The 18,575-nt window shown below is 43.2% G+C and overlaps 1 protein-coding gene and 1 long non-coding RNA gene across 2 annotated transcripts; one reads left to right on the forward strand and one right to left on the reverse strand.

Annotated features, from left to right (window-relative positions):
• The first annotated feature begins 546 nt into the window (after positions 1-546).
• On the forward strand, positions 547-4,027 carry LOC123743743 (uncharacterized). Its single transcript, XR_006770574.1, has 4 exons — positions 547-1,396; positions 1,548-1,620; positions 1,700-2,788; positions 2,881-4,027. It is a non-coding gene; the product is annotated as an uncharacterized lncRNA (long non-coding RNA).
• An 85-nt stretch (positions 4,028-4,112) lies between these two features.
• aco1 (aconitase 1, soluble) lies at positions 4,113-17,757 on the reverse strand. Its single transcript, NM_001140230.1, is given in 22 exon segments — positions 4,113-5,910; positions 6,233-6,418; positions 7,164-7,286; positions 7,571-7,718; positions 7,994-8,136; positions 8,382-8,486; positions 8,730-8,854; positions 9,154-9,310; positions 9,491-9,575; positions 9,950-10,085; positions 10,354-10,513; positions 10,706-10,822; positions 11,100-11,200; positions 11,538-11,709; positions 11,996-12,135; positions 12,409-12,592; positions 12,764-12,833; positions 15,177-15,254; positions 15,256-15,315; positions 15,535-15,703; positions 15,923-16,063; positions 17,691-17,757. Coding segments are annotated over 21 exon segments (2,703 nt in total). The 5' UTR covers positions 16,050-16,063; positions 17,691-17,757; the 3' UTR covers positions 4,113-5,793.
• Positions 17,758-18,575: the final 818 nt, after the last annotated feature.

Genomic DNA, 18,575 nt, shown 5'->3' on the forward strand with positions numbered 1-18,575 from the left:
GCACACTCTTGGCATTCTCTCAACCAGCTTCATGCGATAGTCACCTGGAATGCATTTCAATTAACAGGTGTGCCTTGTAAAAAGTTAATTTGTGGAATTTCTTTCCTTCTTAATACGTTTGAGCCAATCAGTTGTTTAGTGGCAAGGTAGGGGTGGTATACAGAAGATAGCCCAATTTGGTAAAAGACCAAGTCCATATTATGGCAAGAACAGCTCAAATAAGCAAAAAGAAACGACAGTCCATAATTACTTTAAGACATGAAGGTTTCTTCAAGTGCAGTCGCAAAAACCATCAAACGCTATGATGAAACTGTCTCTCATGAGGACCGCCACAGGAAAGGAAGACCCAGTTACCAAATTTGGAATATGTTCCAGGATTCATCCAATAACATTAATTTTACCACATCAGTCACAGGCTTCATTAAGTGCATCGACAATGTCATCCCCACAATTACCGCACGTACCCCAACCAGAAGCCATGAATTATAGGCAACATGCACACTGAGCTAGAGGCAAGAGCTGCCGCTTTCAAGGAGCGGGACACTAATCCGGTCGCTTATAAGAAATCCCGCTATGACCTCCAAAGAGCCATCAAACAGGCAAAGTATCAAAACAGGACTAGGATCTAATCTTACTATGCCGGCCGTGATGCTCGACGGATGTGGCAGGGCTTGCAAACGATCACAGATTACAAAGGGAAGACCAGCCGTGAGCTGCCCAGCGACACGAGCCTACCAGACGAGCTAAATGCCTTCTATGCTCGCTTCGAGGCAAGCAACACTGAACCATGCATTGGACCACCAGCTTTTCCGGACGACCTATATACTAGGCGGTGTCAGAGGAAGGGCCAAAAAATTGTCCAAGACTCCAGGCACCCAAGTCATAGACTCTTCTCTCTGCAACTGCACGGCAAGCAGTACCGGAGCTCCAAGTCTAGGAGCAAAAGGCTCCTTAACAATACTTATTTTCCACCATAATTTGCAAATAAATTCAGAAAAAATCCTACAATGTGATTTTCAGGATTTCTTTTCTCATTTTGTCTGTCATAGTTCACGTGTACATATGATGAAAATTACAGGCCTCTCTCATCTTTTTAAGTAGGAGAACTTGCACAATTGGTGGCTGACTAAATACGTTTTTTGCCCCACTGTATGTACTGTGTTCTTGTAATGAAAGAAGATACCATCACACTGAACCAACTTGGAAAGACAATGCACAATCCTTGGTTGGTGTGTAAAACAATTTTTTGTCCATCATGGCTCCCTGCTGCAGACTGGAATTGAAGTGGTCTCGCGTGGAGCTGGCTGTGTACCAGGCATATGAGAACCAGGGCGCTGTCTCACTGGACATCCTACGGAAAGGCAACGTGGCAGAGTCCTCGTACATCACCATCAAGGTTTCTGATCTATCCCTTTTAACAGTCTGTGATTCTTATACCAAGTCCTGTCATCTAGGGAATCGAGTGATATCGAGTAATAGATGGCACATTAAATGATTTATAGTGAGATGAATGTCACTTTTGGAATCTCTTTTTCTTAATATCTTAGGTGAGAGAAGTCACAGCGACAGCTGGAGAGGATTCCATTCTGAGCCCTTCCAGCCTAATCCAGTTTGATCCTGGTGTGTATGGCTTTGTCGTGGGATGTTGAACTACCGTCATAGATTAGATTAGAAACTGAAACCTCTGCTCTTTATGAAGGCGTGTCCAAAAGGAGCTGGTAGATGGAGACTACCCAAGACCAACTGGATGAGGTGTAGGAGACATTTGAATTGACTGGTGTCCCCTGAGGAGGCCGTGCTGGGCAGCACCTCCAGGGCTCAGGAAAAGGTGAGACTTTTGGGCAGAAGTACAGTCATGCTGGCGTAACAATGTGTTTGTCTAAATTAGTATGTTTTTTTATCACATTTACTTTACTAAGTATTGAATTTTTTTTAATTTAACCTTTATTTAACTAGGCAAGTCAGTTAAGAACAAATTCTTATTTACAATGACTGCCTACCCAAGCCAAACCCTCCCCTAACCCGGAAGATGCTGGGCCAATTGGGCGTCACCCTATGGGACTCCCAATCACAGCTGGTTGTGATATAGACCGGGATCGAACCAGGGTCTGTAGTGACGCATCTAGCATGGCGATGCAGTGCCTTAGACCGCTGCGCCACTCGGGAGCCCAGAGCTCAGGCCGGCTCCTATGCTGCAACGGGGTCTCCTGGAAGCCTTGGGCTCCCACTAATGAGGTAATCAACCTGAGATGGATAGTGCCTGAAACAATAGCAAATAATGTACCCCCATTAGTGGAGGCTGGTGGGAGGAGCGGGCTCACTGTAATGGCTGGAATGGAATCAATGGAACGATATCAAACATATGGAAACCACGTTTGACTACATTCCATTTACTGTACTCAATTTCAGCCGTTACAATGAGCCTGTCTTCCTATATCCCCTCCCACCAGCCTCCATTGACCCCTATAATTCACCCAATTGTGATGTGAATATCATACGTAGACTATTTCAGGGTTGAGTATGGGTTACCCGGGAATCATATCTCAACATTCTGGGCCAGTTTCCTGGACTAAGCTTGATATGTATCAGGGAAACCGACCCTGTATGTCAGTTGTTTCATGTTTCAGTAACCTCATTGGTTGGCCATTCCTCCTCACCAACACAGATGGTCAGTGCGCAGATGTGTTGTAAGGGCTGGACTTATCACAACGTTTACTGCCACTTCCATAATCCGTAGCACTGAGCACAGGGCGACATGGAGCGCTGTCATCAGGGAATGCAGGGAGAGGTGAGAACAGGAAGGGAACATGTAACCTATTTTGATAGAATGTGCCTTTCTGTTGTAGGAAACTAAAGTTTCTTATTTTTCCTGTGGTTTAGGTCACCAAGCCAATCTGGTGGGCATTTTCTCCAAGGCTGATATGGACTGGCTGTTGGACTTAAGTGGACGGAAACCATTCTAGATAGAACAGGATACTTATTTGACCTATCTCCATTGGCTGAAAAGTGACTCAACATGCATGTGTGTGCGTGCGTCTAACTCACCTCACTCACTGTCCTCTCCATATCTCAGGACTGAACAACAGTGAGAGTAGGGGACGCTGAGGGTGGGTGAGTGGAGAGCCCGTCACCTACACCAACTGGAGGAAGAGCACCAGGAGGTGTGTTCTGGTGTTGAGGAGAACCAGTCGGCAGATCAGAGACTAAGACAGGCAGGGGACATCGCTACGTGTGATACGTCAAGACGTGAGCCAAGAGGGATCTCTACGTTGGATTCAAGATATGAAACAGAACTATGTTTCTTTCTACTGCTATTGCAACAGGAAATGGAGCTGACTTCATACAGCTAATCAACAGATGACCTAAAGGTACCCAAATAAGTTAATATGGTACTACAGCAATAGATTGAAGAGGTCAGCTTCAATTAAAGAGTTCAAGTAGTAGTAGTGCATTAAACATCAGTTGCAAACTCAAGTCGGCAAACATGTCACAGATGCACCGCTGAAGCTCTCAACGTCATATACACTCAGACCCCCCCTGTAGACATGAAGGGATGCACCTGGTCAGCAAAGCTGTGGTACGCAACAGCCTGTACTGTTGACACTGGGCAGGATGGGTCCATGGACTCACGCCGCTTACGCCAAATCCTGACTCTGCCATCAGCAACCGGGATTCGTCGGACCAGGTGGTGTTTAACCACTCCTCAATTGTCCACTGGAGCCGCCGCTTCTTGTTTTTAGCTGATAGGAGTGGAACTCGGTGTGGACGTCTGCTGCAATAGTGCGTTCTGAGATGCTGTTCTGCCTGTTTGTGGCCTGCCTGTTAGCTTGCACGATTCTTACCTCTCTCATCAATCAGCTGTTTTCACCCACAGGACTACCACTGACTGGATGTTTTTTATTTGCAGTTGTGGGTTAGGGTTACTAAAATTACATTGATATTTGCGCCTGTTATTGTACAGGATGTATTTTATTGTTAAATGTAATTGTGTGTTGTGTGCAATTCTTATAAAATGTTATATTCAAAATCCAGTGTCTCATTGTATTTCTTTAAATACATTAAGAATAGGCTACAGTATGCTAATGCACAATTATTTTGACAACAGTGCTGCATTTGAGTTATGTAGAAGTTCAAGTTTATTAGAGACGAAAGAACCGCACCTGTTTAGGCGAGGTGCTGGCTAGCGGAGAACATACTTTGATGAAGACAGCTTGTCTGTCGAAACGTGGTTATTCAATTATTGCAGCTCTCCTTTTCTTTTGGAGAACATTCCTGTCATAAATGAATGTGTATTAAATTTGACAAACGTAGTCTTACTCTGCCCCTGAGCCATTTCATAACAGGATTGTTGATAACATTATGCAATCACTGAAAATACATGATAGGGGACAGCAATATGGTGGATATGTCCAGTTATTTGCGGAAAGAAACAGGAAGGACGAAGACTAGCCCCGGTGTGGCCTTGTAGCAGACTCCTGCTAACCGTGGGGGAAAAATACATTTTATCCATACCACAAACAAGTACCTTCTGAAAAGAATCTCAAAGTAGGACTTCATTCTTATTGATAGAAACTATTTGGTCCATTAAACCCCAAGTGCAAATATGAATTCTCGCTTCAGCTAAGAAATTTCATGCAGTTTGGAATTCATGATTATATTAATTTGATTTATAAGCCTCCCTGTCACACCGGCAACTGGGAATTAAGTTCAGCCACTCACCAGTAGGGTTGCAAAATTCCCAGAAACCCTGGTTGGAGGATTCTAACAGGGATTTCTGGAAACGTACTAAAATGTTGCAACCCTACTCACCAACAGGAGTAAGTACTCACTGACAAAATCATAAGTCGGGTTGCCAACATCAACAGGTTAAGAAAGAAAAGTGGATTTATGAAACAGAGACAAGACTGAAATTAGTGATCTAGTAAAAACATACTTTAGTGCAGAGGCAGCATTTAAATGGATTTAAAAGAAACGAGGCACACGCACAATATAATGTTCCTCTCATAAAAGGCGAGGGTCAACTTTACCATTTAAGGCAACTAAACTTAGGTACTCTAAACTATGCTGGTCTCTTTTTCATAATACAAAGACAACACCCTTGTTGTCAGGAGTTGAAGCCAACCTATTACAGTGTCTGGGGTTAACACCTTATTCCCTATATAGTGCACACATTTTGGTCACAAGTAGTGCACTATGAAGGGAATAGGGCTCCATTTCAGAAGCAGCCTATGTCTGCTCCACCACAGCAGCAGTTTGTAAAATGACATAATAAGACATGAAATCAACAAATACAACCCTGGTCCGAACAGATGGCAGCTTTAAACCAACGATGGTAATAACTGGACAAGACAGCCAACCAGGGCAGACTAGGTTTGTGTGCATGGTTAGCTAATGTTAGCATGGACGGTGGGAGGGATGAGGGTGGGGTGAACCACTGGTTTGGCAACAAAGAGGTAGGGTGGTTACTGTACTGTCGTCACATCATACGAAACCTGGGTTAGAAATATTTGTTTTCTTTCTAACACTTTAGCTGGGCTTGATTAAGAAAGCAAAGACCATTTGAACCCAGGTGTACATCATACCAGTGTTAAATGTGCTGTGGGGTACTTCTGACTCATTCCAACCTGCAATGGATCAAGTATAGAACCAATTAATGCACTAAAACCACAAGATTATGTAAACCAAATGTTAAAAATCGAACAGAAACAGAGAGGGGGACTCAGCACGTTCTGTATCGCCGTCTACACAGAGGATTTTCGTGTTCAGCATGACTTGGTCCCGACGGCGTGCTCTCTAGTTCTCAGACATCTTGCGGATCATGTAGTTCAGGATGCCTCCGTTGTGGAAGTATGTCAGCTCCACGTCCGTGTCAAACCTCATCCTCACCTGGAATGTTTTGCCCGTGTCGAGCTGTGACGGATGGGAAAAAGAGAGCGGTAGGATATTAGGATTAACTGCTGTTGATGCCGTATGCTCCAGGAGTAAGCTACCCCGCTAAGTATACTTTTATTTAACACTACAAAATAATAGTAAAATATGAGCACATTACTATATACAAAGTATTGCCACAGAATCACAATATACAGTACAGAAAGTGAACAGGAACTACTAAGTTCCATTTGTTAGCTGTGTCATGAAAAGGATCTAGAAACTCCTGCAAAATTGACCATATGAATGATCGGTAACCCTTCCTCAGTCCAGTATTTCCCATTCCATCACCAGGCAGACCAACCTTAATGTCAACAACCATCCTGGGTGTGAGTGGCTCAGGGATGACCACGGTGTAGCGCTCGCGTCCTGTCAGCCCCAGGCTGTCTGCTGTGTCCCCAGCCAGGTACTCCAGAGGAATCACCCCCATGCCCACCAGGTTACTGCGGTGGATTCGCTCATAGCTCTCTGCTAGCACCGCCTTGATTCCCTGGGAGAGGGGCACAGAAGAGGGGTATCAGGGAGGTATCCCTGCAGCCCACCTGCCGAGAAACTCTTAATTATACATGACTGCCATGGCATCATCCAAGTGGGTGCTTCATTTTGGTAATAGCGAAGGAGTAGCTAGCTACCTACTTACTACAGTCCATGGACTGCAATGCCATAGCTAAAACTTCATCTGACTAAGTTATACTACGGCGAAGCCAGAAACAGTGAGACACCTTGATGAGACCGCGCTTCCTGCCTGCCTCTGGACTTTCTCTCCCAGCTTGACCACCTCCCTCAGATGACCACTCAAGCCATGAACTTTCTAATGACGGTTTTCTAAATGACTTGTATTTTGTGTGTGCTTTGAGGCATTCCTTGAAAAGTGCTATACAAGTTGAATAAATTATTATTATTCAAGAGTCTTGCATCATCTAATTGTGTCTTTTCTTTACCGTCTTTCTCATGGCGCCACCTGGTGTTTATGGCTTCTGTGTACATTGTCCCTACTTTGAATTGTATGTTTGTTCAATAAAGTGAAATAACAAATCCACACAGCCCACCAGAATCTTATCTTGGCTAATGGAAAGTATCATACAGGCAATGACATTCAAATCCCTTTTTTTCCCCATACATTCTTCTAATCTACAACATCATACATTATCAAAAGGTCATGTAAAAAAAGATAACGTAATAATGTATAACAGATAACATATCAAAACACAGTTATGATAAGAGGAGAGACAGACCAGGAGGAAGGGACCTTTAGCGGCCCAGTCTCTCGAGCTGCCCGATCCGTACTCCTTCCCAGCCAGGATCATGAGGGGGAGGCCAGCCTGCTGGTAGCGCTCAGCAGCATCAAACACATCTAGCTGTAGAGAAACAGACAAGCCAAGAATACACCGAATATATACACATCGATTCATGTGGACAACCAGAGTACATATAACAGCCATACAATAAGGAAACTGCAATATGCGGTCAAAATACAAGAACAAACTCTAAACATACATTTATTGTAAGTTATTACATAAGCTAAAAAAAATGTTACTCATCTGATAATGTAATAACTTTTTACATAATCTGGTGTCTAACATTATCTGGAGATTTTTTACATTATAAGAGATTATTATTGAGAATTATTACAGGGCCTTACTGTTTCATCAGAAGGTAAGTGCAGGGTGCGCGGAGCCTGCTTGTTCAGGAACTTGTTGAAGAGACGGATGTTGGCGAACGTGCCCCGGGCCATCACAGCATCGTTGCCACGCCGAGATCCGTACGAGTTGAAGTCACGTGGGTTTAAACTGCCAGGGCAAAGGATAAGAAATAGAGATTAAACCTTTGACCCTTCATATAACTTCACTCTATCATAAACATACTAAAAAAGCCAGCGTTAAATTTCACACCATCGTGCGGACCAGAAACGTATACTCTGCTGGTTGGGATATTTTCATTCCGCATGGTCTTTCCAGCACGGTTCCAGCCATGGGGGGTGTATTACCAGGCAAGTGCAGTACAGCTCAGTAGTATGAAAAATACTATTAGTAATGTGAAATAGTGACTGCCTCCCATCGCTCACCCTCTGCTGGTCAGGTATCGTGCTGCAGGACTGGTTCGGGCGATGTTCCCAGCAGGAGAGATGTGGTCCGTGGTCACAGAGTCACCGAAGTTCAGCAGCACGTAGGCATTAGTTATGGACTTGGGGGTCTGTAGTTCCTTGGTCTGAATAAATCACCGAAAGGTTAAGGGGATAGTTCCGCGGAATTGCATGAATGACAATGTCTTTATAATATTAGCAGTTGGTAAAAGTGTCTAGTTGTGGATTGCAGTCTCTCCTTGTCCATAGACTACTTGGAAACAAATATATAAATATGTACTTTCTCTGAACTATCCCTTTAACGAAACCTGAAAGCCGATTGGAAAGAACTCAGACATTACAGCGACACCATTAGGTTAGTGTGTTGTACCAGTCCATCGAAGAAGGGTGGAGACTTGATGTAGGTGGACTTGGGGTCCCAGGTGTACAGCTTGTCTGAGGGGGCGTTGAGAGCGTTCCAGCGTTCATTCACTTTCTGACAGGGCGGAGCAAGGTAGAACAGTCCCATATCAAAACTACAAAGACAACAGCTCTTTACACTAATGTACTAAACAATACCTTGAAAAGGTAACCTATTGACACACATTTTTACACTTTATGGCCTTCTAGAGGCTGAAATGTTGAGGCATTACTTAACCCCCCCACTAATCAACTTGTCAACACAATCAAACCAGGGGAAAAAATCATATAAAATGTATATCCAAAGAGTTGAGTTTACCTCAATCTTCTCATAAACCTCTTTGAACATAGCAGGAATGACAAACTGTCTCTCCACAGCCTGGATCTCCTCCCGTGTGGGCCAGATGTCCCTGAGGAAAACCTCCTTCCCTTCGTTGTTCAGAGCTTCACCATGAAACCAGAGGCGGCGAGAGAGAAACAACAGAAACCAGTATCAGCACCGACAGCCCAATCTGCTGAAACGTCTTGAGAGCTCCAGGAACAGTGTATGTGTGAACCAGTGAAGGCTGGTGTCACTTTAAAATTGGAGGACTTGGCTCATTGTAATGGGTGGAATTGAATGAATGGAACGATACCACTAGATTAATTTAATTCCACCCATTACAGCCTCAGCTGGTATGAATGCTATATAGAAAAACTACAGAACCATTGCCAATTCACGGCGTTGGTTTGAGGACGCTCACCAATGGGCTCTGTATCAAAGTCAATCCTCACGGTTCCGGCGATAGCGTAGGCAATGACCAGCGGGGGAGAGGCCAGGTAATTGGCTCGTGTGTTGGGGTGGACACGCCCCTCAAAGTTCCTGTTACCTGATAGGATCCCAGCGGCTACCAGATCTCCCTGAAGGTAGAGGAACGTGTGAGGAGCTGTAGCCATTGACCATGCAGTGTCGTGTTCATTAGGCACCCAAAATAAGAAAATGGACTGAAAAGGGGGGGGGGGGGGATTCCATGGACCCCCCAAAACATTATGTTTTCCATTGCATGCCCTAATATTAGAATATTAAAAGTTAGTAGTTACCTGAGTAATGGCCTCCACCACAGGCTCTGGGAGGGGCCCACTGTTGCCTATACATGTCATGCAGCCATAACCCACCACTTCAAACCTGACGGGGGAAAAATAACATTATATATCGACAAAAAGGAAATTATAAACTGGGTGGTTCGAGACCTGAATGCTGAAAGCCATCGTATATCATGAGTATGATATAAAACATTTTTTATCACGTTGGTAAGCAGTTTATAATAGCAATAAGGCACCTCAGCAGTTTGTGGTATATGGCCAATATACCACAGTGATGCGCATAAGAACAGCCCTTAGCCGTGGTCTACTGGCCATATACCACACCACCTCGGGCCTTACTGCTTAAATACGTCACACACCGTCATCCTGAAATGAAGGAGGATAAAGAAGCTAGGAAAGACTTGAGATGAACCCCTCATTCTCCAGACAATTAGTCTTCAGGAATGAGTGCCTTACCCAAGCTGGAAGAGGTAGTCCATGACGCCACTCTCCTTTAGGTAGTAGGTGACCACTCCGCTGCCGGGCGACAGGCTGGTCTTGATGTAGGGCTTCATGCTCAGACCAGCCTCGATGGCCTTCTTCGCCAGGAGACCTGAAAAGCAACGCAGAGCCAATTCAACCTTATTGACTGAGCAACTTCCCAGATATTAGTCAAATTACAGCCGCTGATAGCTGGGGTGTGTTCATTGGGGCACGTAACGGAAAACTTTGCAAACGTTTTTGCAGCAGAAAAGAAAAAAATAACATTTATTTTTGGAGTCCAGGTAGTCCCTCTGTTTCCGTCAATTTCGTCTGCTTGGTGACTAACGAACACAACCCAGAAAGCGCAGGATATGAGGTATGGAGCGAGGGATACGTACCAGCCCCCAGCATTACAGAGGGGTTGCTGGTGTTGGTACAGCTGGTGATGGCAGCAATGACCACTGAGCCGTGGGAGAGGCTGTACTCCTTGTCATTGTATTGGAATGGAACCTTTACGTGGTGAAGCTCCGGAGTCACCTGGAAACCCTTGAAGCCTTGCTGCAATGGCACACGTCCACGGAGTTAGAAAAGCTAGTGGGCTCACCTATATATGACCTATAGGTTTTCTAACTGTGCACACCTCATACACACATGCAAATATAAAAGAAAAAAGGGAAGGATTTGAGATAACAGGATGCTATTAGCATGTAGATACCAAAAAAGTCAGTGTTAAGCAGGTGTCGTCATTACCTTAGCTGCCAGGCAGGCCTCAAAGTCAGTCTTCATGTCCGACACAGCCACCCTGTCCTGAGGCCTCTTGGGACCACTGCAGCACGGAACCACAGTGCTCAGGTCCAGCTCATGCACCTGCATAGGATGGAGAGAGGAGGCGGCACAGAGGGAAAATCACAATGAGACCGAAAACAAAAGGAGGAGATTAAAAAGGGAGACTTGCCAATCATTTTACAAATACATTCCAGTCATCCACTTGTCAAATCATTTTCAAAACTGAATGACTTCCAAAAGTCACCATAGCTAGTCTAGCATGCCTGACAATCTTTAATCAAATACATCCAGAAACTACAAGTCCTAATTTCTAAATGACTAAAAGTGTTTGAGAAGGATCCACTGTGGAATAGAGTACCTGGGTGAAGTCAGGGTCCTGGGAGGAGTTACTGTAGTCTCTGAACATGGCTACTGCTTTCAGATACCTGGTGATGTAATCCAGTTTCTCAGCATCTCTCCCTGGGCAGAGTGAGCAGGGGAAAGAGGAAAGAAAATGAAGAATCCAGACATGAAGTAAATTACACTTTGCCAGTTGCATCTACAGTTCCCTCAGGTTTTTAATACTACTATTATCAGCCCCGTTTTACATTTAAAATGTATTCAGAAAGGTTTTTGCAGTTACAAAAGGAGAAAAATTACTCCGCTAAGTAGGTGGTGTAACATTCAAAGGCTGTTTGAAAGTTTGCAATTTAAAAAGAGGCCAATGTAATATCTGTATTGCTTTCCATCGGAATCAGAAACGCCCATTGTAAATATAGACAAGTGGTGCTCATGTGCATTGGTGTGGATATCTCACCTGTCTGCTCCAGGTACTGAAGACTGATGTGGTCTACAGGGAAAAAAGCTGCAGTGGCGCCATACTCCGGGCACATGTTGGCGATGGTGGCTCGATCGGCTATGGACAGCTGTGCCACACCTGGCCCAAAGAACTCCACAAACTTCCCCACGACGCCAACCTGGCGCAGGTGCTGTGGGCACAGAGGGAGAGAATGGGACACTCAGACAAACAGTGTTTCTATGTGACATACACTGGTGAAATTAAATTGCTGCCACTGTTTATCTACAACTAATCTCAGTCAATACAACTTTATTTATCCCCTTATCAAATCAACACAATTCTCCAAACCAATAGCATTGATAGGGCTACTTTGTTGAATCAGTTCATGCCTTGAGCTACACTGATTAGACAGATTTGTCTAAAAGAGATGTCCATCGATAAAACAGTGGCAGTCGTGCAACCGCGTAACCAGTTACCTTAGTGACGGTGAGGACGATGTCGGTTGAGGTGATGAACTTGTTGGGGGTGCCCTGTAGCCTGTAGCCGATGACTTCGGGGAGCACCATGCTGATTGGCTGGCCCAGCATGACGGCCTCCGCCTCGATCCCGCCCACACCTACAACAAACATGTCCGACAGGATTCATTCCAGCTCTGGGCACATTCCAGTAGCATGGCTAGATAGCTCATATTTTCTCAACTACATTTTGGGGTTTGGTTTATTGGTAGCTAAGTACTGTCCACTTGGGGAAAAAAAATAAAAAATCTAGTAATTTGTAACTGCAGTAATATTGTACTTTGGGTGAACTATCCCTTTAACACCATTAGCAATGATTTGAGTCAATCCCATTTATCTTTTTAACAGTGTACATAATCCAATCTAGTAATTACCCCAGCCCAGCACGCCCAGGCCGTCGATCATGGTGGTGTGGGAGTCGGTGCCCACCAGGCTGTCGGGGTAGTAGTAGCCGTCCTGGTCAAACACCACCCTGGCCAGGTACTCAAGGTTGACCTGGTGCACTATCCCCGAACCGGGGGGAATGATACGCATGTTCTGGAATGCTTTGGAGCCCCACTGTGGAACGGGAGCGGGATCAAGATCAATAGTTTAGGGAGGCTTGTGGGTTTTATACATGATATTGCTATGATTAAAAAGGGCCATGTGTGTTATAAATTGTGTGGCCCTTTATGAAAGGCTTATGAGTTAAACTACAGGTTTTGAATGGTGGACAAAGGGTTTGGATACCTTTAAGAACTCAAATCGCTCTCTGTTTCTGTCAAACTCCAAGTCCTGGTTTTTCTGGAGGCTGTCAGACCTGGGAAAAATAAAATGTCAATTGACTCAATCTGAATTTCTTAAAAACACATCCGTCGTAATCTGTTCTCATAAAAGTAAAACATCTAGGAAAGGAGTTGAGGAGTATTTCAGCAATCAAGATATGTAACTTTCAGAATACAGAATCTGGCCCGCTGGATGAGTTTTGCATCATATGATGCAAAATGCATCATTGGGGCCTGATTTCTGTATTTTGAAAGTTACAGTACATATCTTGAAAACTTTATTGCTGACATACTAAACATTTTGGAACTATATCAACAATTGACTACTGAAACAAATACCAAAATAAAACTCAAGCCAAAAGCTTTCTTTTAAGTTCCAGGTGAAAATTACACAAATGTCATAATGTACATCTCCTAATATGTTTACTTGAGAGTAGAATGAGCACAAAATTACAAATCTGTAAGAAACAGTGTATCAGCGTTGGGAATTTGGAATATTTTGCTTTATAGGTTTACACCTCTCGGGACAAAAATAGCAGTTAACATTTGCAACAATGTCAGCTTGGAGACTCAGCATGGTCACAATGTAGATGTCATTATTTCAGCGTAATGCAACATTATGACGACTGGTGGTCAACAGAAATGTCGAAATTTACAGGCTCCACTAAGTCTCTTAAGAGCAAAGTCCAACAAACAAGCTCACCCTACAGGACATTCCATTCTGTGCTTACACATCAGCCTGTGTTAGCTTCATAAATATGTAGTAAAAGGTATAATAATTTCTCCAGCAATTAGCCTGTGTAGCAGTATTTCACTGAAATGACCAGTATTCATAAACTTCTAATTCACAACAATTCCTCCTTAATGGAAATTCACTTAATTATGATGTTCAGCCCTACTTTAACCTGTTGGGGATAGGGGGCAGTATTTGCACGGCCGGATAAAAAACGTACCCGATTTAATCTGGTTACTACTCCTGCCCAGTAACTAGAATATGCATATAATTGTTTGATTTGGATAGAAAACACCCTAACGTTTCTAAAACTGTTTGAATGGTGTCTGTGAGTATAACAGAACTCATTTGGCAGGCCAAAACCTGAGAAGATTCCAAACAGGAAGCGCTCTCTCTGACTATTTCTTGATCATCTCTATCCAAAACAGGGGATCTCTGGCATAACGTGACATTTTCTGGCGCTCAGAAGGCGCCAGAACGTTGAATGATGACTTTGCAGGCCATGGCTGAAAAACAGTAGCGCATTTGGATAGTGGTCGATCTGAGAACAATGAGACTGGGGCGCTCGTGCACGAGACTCCACCATGTTTACATTTTCTGTCTTTGAACGAAAACAGGGTTTCCCGGTCAGAATATTATCGCTTTTTTACGAGAAAAATCGCATAAAAATTGAATTTAAACAGCGTTTGACATGCTTCGAAGTACGGTAATGGAATATTTTGATTTTGTTTTGTCACGAAACGCGCCGGGCGCGTCACCCTTCTTTACCCTTCGGATAGTGTCTTGAACGCACAAACAAAACGCCGCTATTTGGATATAACTATGGATTATTTGGAACCAAACCAACATTTGTTATTGAAGTAGAAGTCCTGGGAGTGCATTCTGACGAAGAACAGCAAAGGTAATCCAATTTTTCTTATAGTAAATCTGAGTTTGGTGAGTACCACACTTGGTGGGTGTCAAAATAGCTAGCCTGTGATGGCCGGGCTATCTACTCAGAATATTGCAAAATGTGCTTTCACCAAAAAGCTATTTGAAAAATCGGACACCGCGATTGCATAAAGGAGTTCTGTATCTATAATTCTTAAAATAATTATGTTTTTTGTGAACGTTTATCGTGAGTAATTTAGTAAATTCACCGGAAGTGTTCGGTGGGAATGCTAGTCACATGCTAGTCACATGCTAATGTAAAAAGCTGTTTTTTGATATAAATATGAACTTGATTGAACAAAACATGCATGTATTGTATAACATAATGTCCTAGGAGTGTCATCTGATGAAGATCATCAAAGGTTAGTGCTGCATTTAGCTGTGGTTTTGGTTTTTGTGACATTATATGCTAGCTTGAAAAATGGGTGTCTGATTATTTCTGGCTGGGTACTCTGCTGACATAATCTAATGTTTTGCTTTCGTTGTAAAGCCTTTTTGAAATCGGACAGTGCGGTTAGATTAACGAGAGTCTTGTCTTTAAAATGGTGTAAAATAGTCATATGTTTGAGAAATTGAAGTAATAGCATTTCTGAGGTATTTGAATATCGCGCCACGGGATTCCACTGGCTGTTGAGTAGGTGGGACGCTTGCGTCCCACCTAGCCCATAGAGGTTAATTGACCCCCCCCACACACAAATCTGACCCCCAGACTTACTTCCTGTTGAAGTCCACCTGGATGGAATGATCAATGACAAGGTCCGCTGGACATACTGGGTTGATCTTCTCTGGATCTCCCCCCCAGCTTCTTCACAGCGTCGCGCATCGCAGCAAAGTCCACTACTGCAGGCACTCCACTGCAAGGGGAAAGAGAGACAGGACACAAGTTAAAATATAAATCCATTCACTATTCAAAGCAACCCCTTTAAAAAGGGAAAGAAAAGCCACCTCAATTTAGATACCTGCCCATCAGCTTTTCCCAGTTTACAATACAGATATTGCCACAGCATATTTTACCATTAAAGATTTCTCATGAGCACAACTGCAGAATTGATACACCATGTGGTCTAACTCACGTGAAATCCTGCAGGATGACCCTGGCAGGTCTGAACGGCACCTCTACGCTTTGATTCTGGGTCCGCTTCCAGTTCAGGATGCTCTCCACGTCTGACCGCTTCACCAGGAACCCATCACAGTTCCTCACAGCCGACTCAAGCAGCACACGGATGGAGAATGGCAGGCGGTCTGTAGGAGGAGGGAAGCATTTCATATCAAACATCAGGGTTGAAGTTCAAAAACAGTGACAGTGCAATTAACTGAAATGTAATTCATGAATCAGAATAAATCTAGTTTGAGCATTTACTCAAATTAACTAAATGTCAGTACATTTCCTGAATTTAGCCTAGTACACCAACCATGCTCACCAACAATTGCCAAAGGGGTTATGGTACTTTGAGATCCTACCATATCTGGGGTCTCCAAGCTTTGAGAGGTTGTAGAACTTGTGGTCGGGGTTGTTTGGGTCCAGAGCCTCAACTATGTGTGCAAAAGGATTACTCATGGCTGTAGACTTTCTCCCTCTCTCACACATACACCTGGGGTTACCTGGAGGAAACAATTCAAGGTTCAGCGTCAAAAACTAAAACAGTGGCAACTTCTTAGGGATTGACATTAAGGGTTGCCCTATTGCCCAGGACAAGTGACCTGAGCAGTCGCGAAAGTTGAGCCTGCTCTGTGGTTGCCCCATTGCGCAGGTACTTTGTAATTTTTTTTATTTTTAACAACCAAATGCAAAGAATTCCAGTATTCTGGAATTTTCTTGTTCCTCCCCTGTGTGTAGTTGAAAAATCGCTACTTACTGCTTTTTAATGGGAGAACCTGTTAGGTCAAGGATGTTTCAGCACGGACAGACAGGGAAGTACGATTCCGGCTAAATGCTGGGTATAACAGACCTGTGAATTAGCCTAGTACGGTGTTCCAAAATACAATAGTTCTGGAATACTACTATCCTCTGCTGCGTATTAAATTAGGCTAATCACTCAATAAGTGGAAAGAACTTGAGCATTGTTCAAACTGTGCTTTGAACTAATTCACTACCAATCCCTATCTAACATCCTTTTTATACTCAGGAAAATGCAACCAAATAGCCTACAAATCGGGCTTGATAGGAATAGGCTAGAAGTATTAGCATAAGCCTATTGCCTAAAAATGAAGATTCTCTGCCAAGATTGAACAGACAGTGAAATCCGCAAACAACATCAGCCTCTATGAACGTGCAATCAGATGTCAAACAGTGTTTGTGATGTAAGGGTACCCAAGGTTAATACGTGTCCCCATATTTATCTGTGTCAAAGGGGACCTCTGATAAGAAAGTGCATCTTTATAGCACCCTTGTGACTTTGAGGACAAATGGAATTGAAGGGAACGTTAAAAAAAACAGTCAACTCATGATGACCTAAGAAAGCCATGTGCCGCAATGTACTCTCGCAACTTTCCAAGTACTGCCCTGTTACAGTATCCATTAACAAATACCCAGATTTTGAAATATAACTACATTCTCCATTGTGCAGAACTCCCGGGGCATACATTTTCTCAAGTAAGCGTATGTTAAATGTTCGTGTAAATGTTGACGTTGTTGACTAAATGGTTAGCCCAAGATATATCCTAGTAGTGTCTGGAACCTGTCATTTTTATTATATTAGAATGGGAAATAGAATGAGATTATATTATGGGTTGGATTTTACAGGGGGATGTTAGGCCTGTTATTTGTTACACGATATCTAAGACAGTCATACTAGACTGGGAAGTTGATAAAACTAGCTTTGAGGCAATCAGGAAATAGTATCCGACTAAACTCAACAACCCATTGGGACCAAGACTGGGTCCTGAACTGACAGTCTCCCACACCAGACACTGCTAACAACAACAGGCTTTGTGCGGTTCTTGTGTTAAACATGATAATAGAGAGAGCGAGAGAGACATTTAGGGATTTCTAACAGCGGCTAACTATAACTATACCTACGCCTGGCTAAACTAGTTAGTTACTGTAGCTCGTTAGTTGACTTAGCTAGCTGGCTAGCGTATCTTGCTAGCTTTGAATAGCAAGCAACGTCACCGGTTACTAACCAGTTTGCTGAGTCACAGCACTTGCCCTTAATAAATTAAATACAGTAAATTTACTTTGAAAGCATGGTGAAGATTACAAATAATTGCAAAAAACAGTCACACATACCACTTCTTCTCTTTACAGTTGAAGCGAAGCTAATGTTGTTGTTTTTTTTGTTCGGGTAGCTAGCTAGTCGGACCCAATGACGTATATAAACCCTGAATTGCTAACGCTATGTACTGGCCATTGAAAGGCTTTGAAGGCACGGGTCGGTCATATGACACTCCCTAGTAGGAGCAGTCCGCCATAGGAATTAATGAATGGAATTCTACAGTATTTCAATTAAATATTTAAAGGACAAAATTACATGTATTTAAGTATTTTTGTTGTTGTAGTGGGGACAGGAACATTAGTACTCTCTAAAAAATACTTGAAGGAAAATGTTTTATATATTTGTAATATTTAAAAGAAATGTTTAGCTTACATAATATCATTTAAATGTATGTATTAAAGTGTCTGTAATAGAATAAACGTGTCAAAAATGAATGTAGACATTAATAAATGCATTTCTAGGAAGAGTACCAAGATGGCTTCAATACAGCACCCCCTGATAGTCATCCAGGGTTTATGTGCATCATTGGTTGGACCACCTCAGCAAGTGCTTCTGTTCACGTGATTTAAAAATATATATTATTATTTAACCTTTATTTAACTAGTGTTAGGGTTGAACTGGATATTTGCTTGCATAACTTATATAATATACCTGGGAAGCTATGCTACAATATTAAGTATATAAACTACGGATAAATCAACTGCTGAAGACAAGAAGAACTACACCCGGCGACAGGAAGTGCGTCACGAGGCTGGGACCAGCCTGCACGCTGACGATAGGAGGAGCAAGTTTAAACCACGCTCCTCCTCCCTCTGACAGGCCAGCATTGAGCGGGAACTATCTCTGACAGAGTATATAAGAGAGAACAATAGGATGTGTCGCTCTCTTCTCTGTCTGCC

The sequence above is a fragment of the Salmo salar genome, chromosome ssa07 (genome assembly GCF_905237065.1).
Source record: "Salmo salar chromosome ssa07, Ssal_v3.1, whole genome shotgun sequence".
Taxonomy (NCBI): Eukaryota; Metazoa; Chordata; class Actinopteri; order Salmoniformes; family Salmonidae; genus Salmo; species Salmo salar.